The sequence below is a fragment of the Panthera leo genome, chromosome D4, assembly GCF_018350215.1.
Source record: "Panthera leo isolate Ple1 chromosome D4, P.leo_Ple1_pat1.1, whole genome shotgun sequence".
Taxonomy (NCBI): domain Eukaryota; kingdom Metazoa; phylum Chordata; class Mammalia; order Carnivora; family Felidae; genus Panthera; species Panthera leo.
In genome coordinates, this window is record NC_056691.1 from 83,245,013 (window position 1) to 83,258,434 (window position 13,422).

General features: G+C 58.1%; 1 protein-coding gene across 6 annotated transcripts in view; it reads right to left on the reverse strand.

The window, feature by feature from the left end:
• Positions 1-773: 773 nt before the first annotated feature.
• Positions 774-13,422, reverse strand: part of NR5A1 (nuclear receptor subfamily 5 group A member 1) — a 32,672-nt gene continuing 20,023 nt past the window's right edge. For all 6 annotated transcript variants that reach the window (XM_042912549.1, XM_042912552.1, XM_042912551.1 and 3 more), the window contains 3 exons: positions 12,227-12,346; positions 10,125-10,272; positions 774-2,516 (listed from right to left, as the gene is read on the reverse strand). In XM_042912549.1, the coding sequence (XP_042768483.1) occupies positions 2,269-2,516; positions 10,125-10,272; positions 12,227-12,346 (516 nt within the window). In that variant the 3' untranslated portion in view covers positions 774-2,268. The remainder of the gene's footprint in view (positions 2,517-10,124; positions 10,273-12,226; positions 12,347-13,422) is intronic.

The following is a 13,422-nucleotide window of genomic DNA, read 5'->3' on the forward strand; positions in this document are numbered from 1 at the left end:
GTAGTCAGGTTGGTCAGGACGATGGAGGTTTGAATGATGGCTCTACTCCCTCTTGGTGTGTGACCTCGGACAGGTCACCTCGCCCCCTCTGTATCTTGGTTTCTTCGGCTGTAATCTGGACCTGCCACTTGCCGAAGAGGCTTTGAGAAGCAGATGGGAAGACAAAATGGACAGAGAAAGCCCGGCGAAGCCCTGGGACAAGGTCTAGAGCAGAGGAGGCATTCCTCAGGTCTCAGCTGTGCTCAGCGGGGGTGGGAGGGCAAGAGAATCAGTGAAAGGGACCGGCCCCGGGGCCACCAGATGGACAGAGAGGAAAGGGCCAGTGCTCCAAAGTCGAGAGGACCCAGGTTCGAATCTGCCCCTGCAGGTCACTGACCAAGTCCCTCTCCTGGATTCTAACCCCTACCTCACAGGGCTGTGGTAGGGGCAGGGATATGAGGGATGGCACACAGTAGGTGCTCATTAAATGACTGCCCCCATCTGCCCAAGGTGGTTGAGGTGCCCCCATCTGCACGGCTGTAGTGGAACTGAGGCTGAAGCCCAGGAAGACCTAAGCATCTCCCAAGCCTCCTGGGTACCACAAGGTCCCAGGTATGAGGTGGGGCCAAAAGGCTCCCCAACAGTGGCTGGTGTGCCCCAACTTTGGCCCCAGATTTTGAACCAAAGGTTATCTGACTGTCACCTCCATCCCAATCAGAGCATTGCACCACCCTCGACCACCCACACCCACCTGGGAGGTTCCGCTTTGGCCCCGGAACATAAATAGACAAAGGGAACTGGAAACTAATTGCAAAATTTATTCCAGGGCTGCAGGGGCTGGGGAGATTCTTAAGGGCACTTCTTGTTTTGGAGCTGTGGGTCTCTGGCCTTGGCAGGGGCACACATCACAGTGGGCAGGGGCAGGGACCAAGACAGGGCAGTGGAAGGCAGGGGAGCATGGATGCCCAGTCACCTCCCACTGGGCAGGCTCAGCACAAGCTGCAGTGGCAACATGAAAGCAGGAAAAACAGTGGACGCCCAGCCCCGGACAGAGGACAGCTAAGGCCACTCCCTAGTGCCTGGCCCTGGACTGTGTCTTTCAGGACATAGGGCAGGAGGCCAGGGAGCCGAAGCCCAGCTTCAAGGGTTTGCAGCAAGGGACCCAAGGGGATGAGGCCAACAAGGGAGGGGCTTATCAGCAATGTCCCCAAGCTGGAGACCCATACGCCCTCCTCAAGTTCACCCATATTCCCATACACAGACACTCTGGAGCTCATCACCCCCGACAGGGCACTCTGCTGTTCATCTGAGGAGGGGCAAGCAACAGCTCTTCTCCGGATTGAAGTGGGGGCTCAGAAACAGTGGTCTGGCACCGCCCATGGGGTACTTGGCATGCAGGAGTTTGGGGAGAAACCATGGGCTGTACTTGGTGCTAATCCCCAAATCCCAGCCTCAATCCTCAACTCTGTCCCCTGCCCTGGACATACATACCTTTCAAGGAGCATCTGGAAAGAAACAAAACCCCTAAGCCCACAAACCTCTTGACTACAGCCTTGCAGATACATACCAGCCCGGGCTGGCCAACTGTGGGTGGGGGGAGAACGTGGAGTGTGCCAAGCTTCTCCTCTGGTGGGAGAGGGGCAGAAAGACGATTGTAGTGAAACTGTTTTCAGATAGCATGTCAGAGTTTCCCCTGCAGAAGTCAGATGGGGTAGAAGGGCTAGGGAGGAGGTCTGTGTCCTAACCTGTCCCCCCGGAGCCCTCTAGGCCCCACAGTGCCTGCCCAATTTTGCAAACTCAGTTACCCCTAGTTTGCAAAACAGAGGGCTTCCTTCCTGGTCTCTGGGAGGGGGTTCTGGAGACCCTCTCTTCTCCCCTAGTTGATGCCCGCTCAACCTCTCTCTGCTTCTGTTTCCTGGAGAGGGGGAAGGGATGACTTCTGACCCAAGGGACATGGAGGCCCGCCAGGGAATCCCGAACCTCCTCCCTGGACCTGTGCTCCGGATTCCGGACAGACAGCTGGGAGCAAGGGGAGGGGGAGGGGTGGTGAGCAGCTGCCTCCTTGGGACACTCGGAGTGGCAGGCAAGTGCCGGTGGGGCGGCCCTACCTCAGCCAGGCCCTGTCCACCCTCACCCACCTTCCCAAACACAGGGCTTCAGGGAGCCCAGGGGCAGGGGCTTACAGGGTGGGGGCTCCTGGATCGGCATAATAAAATAAACCATCTGGAGGGCCCCGGGGGTGGCTGGACCCCCACCCCGGCCCCGGGCCCAGCCCCACCCAGCCCAGGCTCAAGTCTGCTTGGCTTGCAGCATCTCGATGAGCAGGTTGTTGCGGGGCATCTCATTGCCCAGGTGCTTGTGGTACAGGTATTCCTTGGCCTGCATGCTCAGTGCCCGCACCTCCACCAGGCACAGCAGCAGCTGCTGGAACTTGTCCCCGCAGTGCGGGTAGTGGCACAGGGTGTAATCGAGCAAGGCGGCATTGGCCTTCTCCTGAGCATCCTTCACCAGGCTGTGGTTGTTCAGGAACTTCACATCTGCAAGGGGAGGAGCTCTGTCACGATCACCAGCCCATCACATCATCAACGGTCACTGGCAACATGAGCGCCAACATCCCCATCAGCACCAAAGACAGGGGCGCTGCCGTCAACGATGCAGTCTTCCAATCGCCACGGCTGAGGAACACCGCCACCTTCATCAATCACCGATATTGACGGCCCCGGCTTTCTCCCAAACTCGGCCACTGCCACCATCATCAACCAAACTGCAGCCATTCCGGTCACTGCCATCATCGGCAGTCACCAACCCTGACCCCCGTCATTATCACAAACACGGCCACTGCCACCATCACCCACCCAACCACCATCACCTGTCACCATCATTACTGCCACTGTCATCATCACACTGGTCATGATGAACGCCCTCATCATCTCCAAAACCACACCAACATCACCAGCTGTATCCCTGGGCGTGTTATTCGACTTCTCAATTTCCTACAGAACGGTGACAACAGCACCTAGTTCACAAGACTGTTGGGAGAATTTGGGGACTTGACAGGTGGAAAATGCTTGGAGGACAGCGTCCGGCACGTAACAAGACCAATTTGTTACCATTGCTATCTCTACTCTCACCCCACCATGATCAACACCATCCCCATCGCCGGGTCAAAACCTTCCCGTCGCCATCATCCCCATCGTGGCCACCATCAGCACCATCACCAGACAGGCACACTGTAATTGCAAGGGTCCCATCTCCCAGCCTCCAGGCACGTGCACTGGTGGCCCTATTCTAGACAGCGACAGGCACTCCTGTGACCAATCAAGAAGCTCCAGAACCCCAAGGAGATTCTCTCCTGGGGCCCCTGGGGGGACATGGATGTTCACTGCAGCAGCATTTACGGAGGTGGCCTGGATGGCTGTGTGGTGGCCGCACCACAGGGAGTCCTGTGCAGAAGTAATGGAGCAGACAGAAAAAATGGACAGATCTTTAAAAGCATAGGGTTAAGTGGAAAAAAAAACAGAGAAGGAAGATCCAGAATGAGATCTACAAGACAGAGCCATCTACATAAATTAAAAGTACTTGTACAGAGTGTGCACTGTACGTGAGAACAGGGACAAAACAAGGAATCCAGGTTAAATGTGAAGGCGTGGTTGCCTGTGGGAGGGACGGGAGGGCAGCCGGCTCTGAGTGGACCAGGGATCACTTGTGCCAGGGAAAGAGGGGTGTGACCGACACCTCCTCCGCACCCAGTGGAGGTCCAGTGAAGACACAAAAAATAAAATGTCTCTGGAGTGAGGCCGATGGGGGTTCAAATCCCGGCCCCGCCATTTAGGAGCAGTGGCTTTGTGCCCTGTCCCCTCCTGGCCTGCAAGGTCTTCTTTTGCTATGAAAGGGGCGTGCCCACCTTGCAGGGGCCGGAGCTTGGGTCTGGGGGCCCGCACAGGGGCCTAGGCCCCCAGGGGCACCCAGAGAGGGTCCATTTCTTGTCACTAGAGTCCTCATCACTGCTTGGCAGGCCTCTTTCGGCTCCTGGGCAGCACCTCCAGCTGGTGACCTGCCTATTGGATGAGGTTCAGCAGGAATCCACAGAACTGGTCCCCCATCCCCCAATCCAGCAGGGCCTTGCCTGGGATGTGGCGTCCAGTGGCTCAGAAAATGGTCATCCATCCACTTTCCCTCTGCCCCCATGACTACCAGCCCTACTGCTGCGGGGGAGTCGGGAGCCCAGCATGTGCAGCCCTTGGCCCTTCTAATCCCTCTTAACACCCACTGCGCCAGGAGGGCCTGATGCTCCTGGCAACCCTGATCCCCAGCCGCCCCCAGTGTGCCCGCTGAGGCCCATGTTGTCCAAAGTCGGATTTAGGGAAACCTGAGCTGGGCCCAGGGCGTATGGCAGGATCTGGCCCCAATCCTCCACCCCCATCCCTGGCTCCCTCATCTCCCTTCAGTAAGTGAGCCACAGTCATTTTCTTCCTCGCCTGCCCAGGATCGCCATTAGCCCATAAGGTGCCTCTGTGCCAATTAGAAAGAAGTTCCCTTTTGTCCACAGAGACAGTATGGCAAGGGGCACACAAGCTGGATTTCAGCCCCTATTCACCCCCTGCCTAGGTGCCCTTGTGCAGTGAACAGCCTGTTCAACTGTACATTACAGCCCTGCTCCTTAGCCTGGACTCCTCCAGATACACTCAAAGGTCATGGGAAGCTCCGACCCCCTCCAAAGCTGACCTCCTAGGCATAAGAGGTGACTATTGGCCCCATCTCTATCCCAACCTCTCTTCATCCCATAGGGTCCTGTCTACCTTCACCTCCCACCACTCCTGAGGCTGGGCAATTCTCCTGACATTGTCTTCTGACCTGGGGGGTCCAGGGAAAAGTAGGGACCAGCTCAAGGCCACACAGCAGTAAGGGAGCCCAGAGGAAACATCTGGGGGTGGAGGAGGATGGGCTAGGATGCTGCAGTGGAGTCTGCAGTGGGAGGGGACTGGGAGGACCAGAGCCTTGGCTTTACCAGGATTTACTGTTCTCCACAGCCCCAGACCAGGGACAATGAGGTGGAGTGCAGGGGGTGGGTGCAGAGCAAGGACAGCTCTCAGGGACAGCCCCCATTCCTAGCTCTCTGCAGACTGGAGACCCCCGCTGCCCCCATGTGGTGGGCTACAGGGCTGGGGGAGAGAAGCAGTCACCAGTTGAGCCCCAATGACTACAGTATAAGTGCATCCGGTTTCCCAGGCGCCCGCTGGGCACCGTGCACTGGCTCAGTGAATCCCCACAGACACCCAGGCAGGCAGGAAAGGGCATCCCCCAGGCGCAGGGACAGTGGGCTGAGCCTGGGACACCCAGGAGATGCCCGAGTCTGGATTCGAACCCAGGTCTGCTGGCTCCAAAGTCCAGTGGGTAAGCACAGGCAGAGTCAAGCTTGGACATGGGTTCCTGAGAGACTGGACGTGAAAACTTTACATTTCATCCAATCCAGGGGTCCTGTCCAAGGGCCCTCATCTCTGGGATCCTAGGTTTCCCCAGACGGTCGACTCTGGACTCCATACTCACCTTTCTCCTCACCCTGGAGGGGACCATTGCCAAGTCATATGCCGTCTCCCACCTCCCCGCGCCTCCATCTAAAGGGACTGCTGTGAAGACCCTGCGGGATGATGGGTGTGACAGAGCCACCACCCCGCCAAACACCATGCCTTTCTCCCACTGGACACGGGAGCGGGGGTCACACAAACCTGGAGACACCCCCTTAACATGCCAGGGTTCCAATCCCAGCTCCACCACCAGCCCGGCGACCTTGGGCAAGGCCCTTCCCCTGAGCTGAGTTTCCTTGTCATCTGCAAAATGGGGCCAAACCAATCTCTGCCTCACAGGGCGCCCCAGGTCCGAACCTCATCTGTATGCCAGCTCTGGGCCCTGGGATGCCGCAGGTTGGAGACGGGTACGTGGGAGAAAAGCCTGGCGTGCTCCCCCCCAAACCCCAGCCTGCGGTTCCAGTGATCCCAGAGGCGGAGGCTGGGAGGGGGGAGGCGGGAGGGGGCTGGGAGATGGCCCCCCCCTCCACCTCAGAGAGCAGCCTGCTATAGCTCTGCAGAGCTGGGGGCCCCCCGGTTCTCAGAAAAGCCCCCTTTTCACGGTTTAATTGAATATTTGAATAATCCTTTCATTCCTGCGAGGCATAAAGAATGTTGTCCCAATCGCGGTGACTCAGGCAGGCGCCCCCGCGCACAATGGCCCCTCGAGTGGGGCTGCTATTCAGGCCGCCTTTTGTTGGCGCGGAGCAGTGGGGAAATTGCAAACGCTTGAGGGAACGCTGTTGCCGCCGCCTCAATGGAAGTCAGGAAATCGAATGTTAGGTCAATCCATTAAGCTTCGATTAAGTCCTCTGCGGAACAATGCCAGCCGGGCCCATCTTCATAAACACCGTGATCGCCAGGAGAGAGGCACTAATTTTAATTAAACCTCCTTACCTGCCTCCACGCCTGCAGGGAGACAGCTATTTAGACGCCAAATGGCACCCTTGTGCGGAGGCAGGCGGGAAGGAGGCGCTGAGTGGGCTGGAGGCGGGGTGCGGGGGGGGGACAGTCGTCACAGGGGCTCGGGCTGCCCAGCCCAGGGAGCCACCGCCCCAAGGGTGACGCCCAGCACACCCGTTGGAGGTCTACGGGCAAGTGGCCATCCTCTCTGGGCTCCAGTTCCCTTGGGGACCTATTCCTGGTGGTCTGGGGCTGGAACAGGGGAGAAATCCCCTCCCACCTTCCCGACTCTGGGCAAATCTTCCCCCTCCTCTTGCCCAAACTTGTCTCCTTCACTCCAGCCCTGGGTCTAGCCTCTTGCAGGACTCCGGGCTGCCACCTGCCATCCCGCTCCCAGGCTGCAGTTGGAAGGACCTTGCTAAAATGCAAATGTGATCATGTTACTTCAGCTGAAAAGCCTTCCCAAGGTAAGGGTCAAGGTACTTGGCCTGGCATTGGAGGCCTCACACAGCTCCGTCCCTGCCCAACCCCCCAGCCTCCTCTCCACCCCCCTCCCTGCCCCACAGTCACACCAGACTTTCAGGATTCCCCATCCCTTTGCACAAGCTCTGGCTTCCGTCTGGAATGCCCTTGCTGCTGCTTGCTTTGTTTCACCTAGAACACTCCTACTCATACCTCAAGGCCCAGCTCAGAGGCCCCTCTTCCTCCGAAAAGCCTTCCTTGATATCTTAGGTGGGGTTGGTTCCTTTTCTTTGGCCCAACTCTGATCACACTGGACTGCTCAGTCTCCTTCTGGAACCCGGAACCTGTCGGCCAACAGCTTACCTGGCCTCTGTGGCTTACCTGGCCTCCTCTCCCACTGCCTTCCCAGGAGCTCAGGCAGGCCCAGGCACCGGGACCTCCTCCCCACCACCCATCCCAGACTCAGCCTCACTGGAGTTTGTTTCTGACTTGCTGGGCTGGGCATTTCCCCCACCCACCTCAGCCAGACCCTCATGCCTGTGACAAGGCACTGTGCCAGACACAGCACATGATAAAGATGGAGACTGGTTCATTCATTCACTTCATTCATTCCTTTGTTCATTTGCTCACTGATGGTAATGACGGTTAGAAGGAAAACAATACCCACACATTCCCAGGGGCCAGGCCACGCTCTGAGTACTTGGGGGGAATCCCCTCATTAAATCCTCATAGCAAATTAAGGATTATTATGACGGCCATCTTACAGATGGGAAAAATAGAGGCTCAGAGAGTGGGGTGACTTGCTCAAGGGCACACAGCCAGAGTCCAGATTTAGAATCCAGGTGGTCCGTCCCTAGTCCCCATCCCTAACTATTGTTCCACCCTGCCTCGCACATGCGCCCAGGTGCACACATGCATGCACATGCTCTCGCTCCTGAGTCCGGCCCCTCCAGCCTATGCCAGCTAAGCACTGCAGACGGTCCCCATCTCCCAGGCCTCAGCCACCTCCTCTGGAAAGCAGGATGAAGGCTGGCAAGAAGGAGGGGCCAGCACTCATGCTTCTGAACTCAGCCACTCACCTGGACCCAGGAAAAGAGGGCTGGGCTCAGCCTTGCTGTCCTTATACCCATACCAGGAGGAGTCCTGCATTAATCGCCCGGTAGAGGCCAGAGCCATGCTGGCCTAGCAGTCCCCAGCACCCAGGGCTTTGTTGGGAAGAGGGGCCGAGGCTGCAGGGGTGTGCCTCAGGCCGGAGACATGGTGCCCTCTCCGCAGGAAGGCCTGGCCAAGGAGACTGATGGCTGGCATCCCACCTTCCACCCACCCCTCCTCTGGACCTCCCCAGGGGCCTCTTGATGGTCAGGTCAAGAACTGTCACCTCACAACAGCCCCTACACCGCCGCAGATCTCTAAATCCCTCTTGCCTCCAATCTCCCATCACTCGCCAATTACAGATTCTTTATACAACATGACCCGTAAAAGCCCGCAAGCCTGTGAAAGTTCTTAGTCTGCACATGTGCGAAAACAAAGATACAGAAGCAAAGGCACCGACACGCACATACCTCCTGGGGTGTCCACACCCCCAACCACACGCAACCATGGCTTTGGCCTGAGCCAGTTCCCAGAGCCTGGCAGCTCATAAAGACAAGGCTTGGAAGCGGGTACCACTGTGGGGAGAAAGGAAGGGGCTTCCCCCAGCCTGGCCTGGGCCCCTGAGGACCCTGCAAGGGCTCTAGGCCCCAGCTCCTCACTGGCAGCCCAAGATTCTGTCCCTACCTCGCACCTTAGCCATCCCCTACCAACCTGTGTAGCCTTACAGATAAGCCCTCCAGCTACCCGCCTGCTGGGCTGGAGTCGGGAGACCAGCCCAGGCAACCAGCCACAGGGCCACAGCCTGAGCGCTGGGCTTCCCACAGTCACAATCAACGCTTCATTAATCACCACCCCCCACCCAGCTGACTCCTTCCCCTTGGCTTCCCCAACTCCCCCCACCCACTCTTGAGCAGGCCCTCCCTCACTGACTGGGGCCGATGTCATCTGCCACAAAAATGACATCCGAATCCTGCCTTCTCCCTGAATGACAAAGCATTCATGCCCCTCTGTTCTGACCTTCCATCCCATCTCCTCTGCTGAAAGATCTATCCCTCCGGCAAGCTCCTACTCATCCTCCAAAACCCTGCTCAGATGTCCCTCTTCCAGGAAGCATTCTAGGCAGAGCCCTTGCTCCCCACATGGGGTTCCCCATCTGTCTGTCCCCATCCTGACAGTGACAGTGCTAGCTGAAGGCCTCTCCTGGACTGGGAGCCACCAGACAGCAAGGACATGTCTATGTTCACAGCATTGCTGGACACGGGGAAGACGCTGGAGATGGCTTGTTAGGTGAAGGAGGATGGCAGGCCAGCCTGAGGAGAGCCCAGAGGAGGGTGGAGGCTGGGCGGGTCCAGAAGGCAGTGAGAGGGAGGCACCTGACCTGGGGAGTAGGTCTGGTGAGCTGGGCTCGCCCTCTGCCGCTTCTCTGCTTTATTTCCCTCCTTAGCACTGACCACAGTCTTCCAGGTGATACGTTCTACTAATCATTTCAGTGATTTCTATATCTCACTAATCACATTGTGCTTATTGTCTCTCCCCCAAGAGAAGGTCAGCTCTGTGACAATATAGATTTGGGATCTTTTCTGTTCACTCCATGTGCCCAGTGCCTTGCAGAGTGTGGATGGTCAGCAAGTGTTTGTAGAATGAATAAGTGAGTGAGTGAGTGAGTGAGTGAGTGAGTAAAGGGTCTGGGCCCCAAGGAACCCAGAGCCAGAATGTGGACCCCCCAGAGCAGGGAATCAGGGAAAACAGGGAGCCTGGGATGGCAGCCAGGGAACAGAAGCTCTTGAAATCACACAGGTGTTTCTGGAGGAGGGATGGGCACCTTTCTAGGGCAGCCAGGCAGGACTTTACGAATTCTCAGAAGGAGTCTGTATCCCACACGGGCAAATCTTAGACATTGTCTTGGTCCTCTGTACTTTCACACAGAGAAACTGAGGCCCGGAGAGGAAACAACCCCCATTTTAAGAGCCAGGCGTCGGGCCAGGTCCCTTCACACCCTTGTTCACGACAAGAGGGGTCCGTGCCCCGCCAAGGCCGCCGGGGGCGCAGCCTCATGGAGGCCTCTCGACCCCTGGCCGGCCACCCGCCTGGCCCCCCGCGCCGCCCCGCGCCGGGCCTGCTCACCGAGGCTGAAGAGGATGAGGAATTTGAGGCAGACGAACTCCTGGCGGTCCAGCTGCAGCGCGTGTAACTGCAGCACCAGCTCCTGCGCCCGCAGCACCAGGCTGTGCAGCAGGGAGCCCGCCTGGGCGGCCACCGCGGTCAGCTCCACCTGGACGGACAGACGTCAGCGTCGGGAGGCGCGGGCCACAGGACGGGCCAGGGGTTCCGCGGGCCGTGGGCGGGAGGCTCGGACGAGGGACGGTGGGGGGAGGGGCGGGGCGGATGGGAGGCCCTGGGCGGGGTGGGCGGGAGTGCCCATCCTTGGCGCTGGGTCGGGGGGGGGGGGGGGGGGGGGGGGGCGACATATCCCCGCGCCCCAGGAGCCCTCCAAGCCCCAGTTCTCCCCACGCTGGGCCCAGCTTTCCCAGGTCTCCCCACGCTGCCGGGAGCTGAGGGCCTCGCGGCAGCAGAGCAAACACGGGGCAGGCGGGTGCAGGGGCAGAGCTGGCGGGTCCTTCGCACACAAAGAGCTGCCACCAGGCCCGTGGTACAAGAGGCTTTTGTGTTTTGGGTGATATCTGCAGCAAACGCCACGCGGCCGGGTGTGGGGCAGGGTCGGGGGAGGGTCTGCCTGGACGCACATGGGTTCGGTCACTGACTGCTCAGGGCCCCACTCACGGCCACACGTGGACACCCAGACTGGGGATGTGGTCACACCTCAGCTCACGCTCGCTCACACATGCACACACCTGGACACACTCCCAGGGCGGTCTACCCACTTCATGAAGGGAACACACACACACACACACACATGCCCTGGTATGGTCATATCACAAGGTAACACGACAGACACGTGCCCATGTACGAGTCTCCACTGACATGGTGACAGGCACATCTCAACAACCACACACTTACCTGTGTGGAGATTTTGTACAATAAAATACAGGCGCGCACACACACACACACACACACACACACACGCACATGCACACTGGACATCCCCATGGCCTTCAGACGCTTCAGCCCGCACACATGCTGACATGGGCCAGTACAAACACACTCACACCTCAGACTCTCCTCAGTGCATTCACAGGTGACCTTCAAGTCACACCCTTGGGACCAGCACTCCCTGGCCCTGGATGTCCCGAGACTCTCAGGATAAGAACTGAGCTCGATGACTGAGGGCCTGGGTTACAGATAGGGGATGGGGAGCAGGGCCTCAGCCTCCCCGCCCCCCACCCCTAGGGGGCCTGGCGGCCCACTCTTGCTCCTGTGGCCCCCTCAAGACTGATGCTCCCTCCACCAGCCCAGGCCCTGGCATCAGCCTCTCTTCTTTTTCTCCCTCCTTCCCTCCACTTTTCCCACACCTCCTGCCCGCAGTTGGGGGTCTTCCTCCTTGCATTGTCCCCTTCCAGGTCCCCAGCACTACACAGTGGCCTCAATGCCCTCAGCCGCTATCTTGCCCTCTCCCTGGGCTTCCTCAGAAACAGTCTGCATGAGCCCTTCTGCACTTGAAACTCTCCAGTTGGTCCTGTTGAATCTCAGGAGTTCCCAGCTCGTACCCTAGTGCCCCTAATCCCTCGCTCTGGACAGAGGAGCAAATTCCTTTGCCCTTCCTTTGTTTATTCAGGATTTAGGGCCTGCAAGGTCTTGCCCACCCCAGCCCCCAGCAACCCCTCCAGGCTTACCTCTCGCCTCACCCCTCCCACCACAGGGCTCCTGCCCCCCACCCCCATATACTGGCAGCCCCTGTTGGCTCAGCAGTTCTAAATGTCCCCCTGTACGCCTTTGCCCATGCTGTCCCCTCTGCTGTGGTGTGGGTGAGGCTGATTCCCCCACAACCTTTTACTACCTGACCAACCCCTATTTGTTCTTCTAGATCCAGTGCCACCATCACCTCCTCCCTGACCTCCCCACATCCCTGAGATGCTTCCCAGGGGGGCTGCCTCCTGTCCAGGCCAGGGCCAGGGCAGGTCAGAGGGAGATTGGGCATGAACTTGGGGGAAGGGCTGACATTTCGGCTGCCCAGGGCCAGCCCTGGAGAGGCCTACGATCTCTTCCGGGCTCAGAATTCTGGAAGTGCACATGAGGGCCTGGCACAGGGCACAGTAGGGTCTGGTCACCTCCTGCCCGGTGACCAGCAGGATGCTGCCCTCCTTGCCGTGTTGGATCTGGCGGTAGATGTGGTCGAATACCAGCAGCTCGCTCCAGCAGTTCTGTAGCAGGGTCATCTGGTCGGCCACCTGGAGGGAAGAGGCATATGCCGGTGCGGGGTCCAGCCAGGGACCTTCCCCTCACCCCTCCCTCTTCCAACTCATAATTCAGGGGCTCCCTTGGGTATGTGACCTGGGCAAGCTACTTAACCTGTCTGTGCCTTTTTTGCCTAGCTGCCTACTTCATCAAAGTGTGGCAAGGTTCTAGCAAAACAAACCAAAACCAAGGTTCAATGGGGGTGCTTAGAGCTCACACAGGCCGGGCTTCAGGCCCCAGCTCTGCTTCTACAAGTTGCATGACCTTAAGCAAATTCTATAGCCTTCTGAGCCTCTGTTTTCTCATCTGTAAAGTGGGCACAGTATTAGAAGGTGGTTCAGCACATGTTAGGTACTCAATAAGTATTGGTGAATGATGTTCATGAAAGTAATTTGTGAAGACATCCTTCAAATGCGAGGGGAGATGATTAATTTCAATCTTGTGCCCATTTGGCCTGTGGTCGCATCTCTGGCAGCCTCAGTAGCTCAAAAAACAAGCCCTGAAGAGGAAACAGAGGGCTTCCCTGGGCCTTATCCACAACTTTCAGGCTTGTGAGAAGGGAGCGCCCTTCTGGCCCAAGATCTGGCCTGGAATGAGCAGGTGGCTGGCAATGGTCCATCTGAAGCAGGAACAGAAATACAAGGAGGGCAGATTCTGAACAACCAGGCTACAGTCGGGCACCCAGCGAGAGGGCAGAGACTACCTCTGTGTGGGGTGTCCTTCCACCCTGGAGGGTCACTACATTCTAGCCTGGCAAGAAAGGACACTCGTGACAATGGCAAATGGGACTCAGAACCATCGGATGCCAGAGCCAGATGGGTCCTCGGGGATCCCCAGGCCAAAACCCTATTTTTTCAGATGAGAATCTACCACTTGGAGAAGGCGAGGGACTCTCCTGGGAGAGAGATAGAGCCAGGCCAGAGACATAGCTGGCCTTCTCAGTCCACGACCCTCTACGGTGACAAAATACTGAGCTCTCCTGGGTGTCCAGACCTGCACGGGGCACTGCACGCCACCCTCGGAAGACACAGTACAGACTCCAGTGCCCCTCAGCATCTGCAGCTCATTA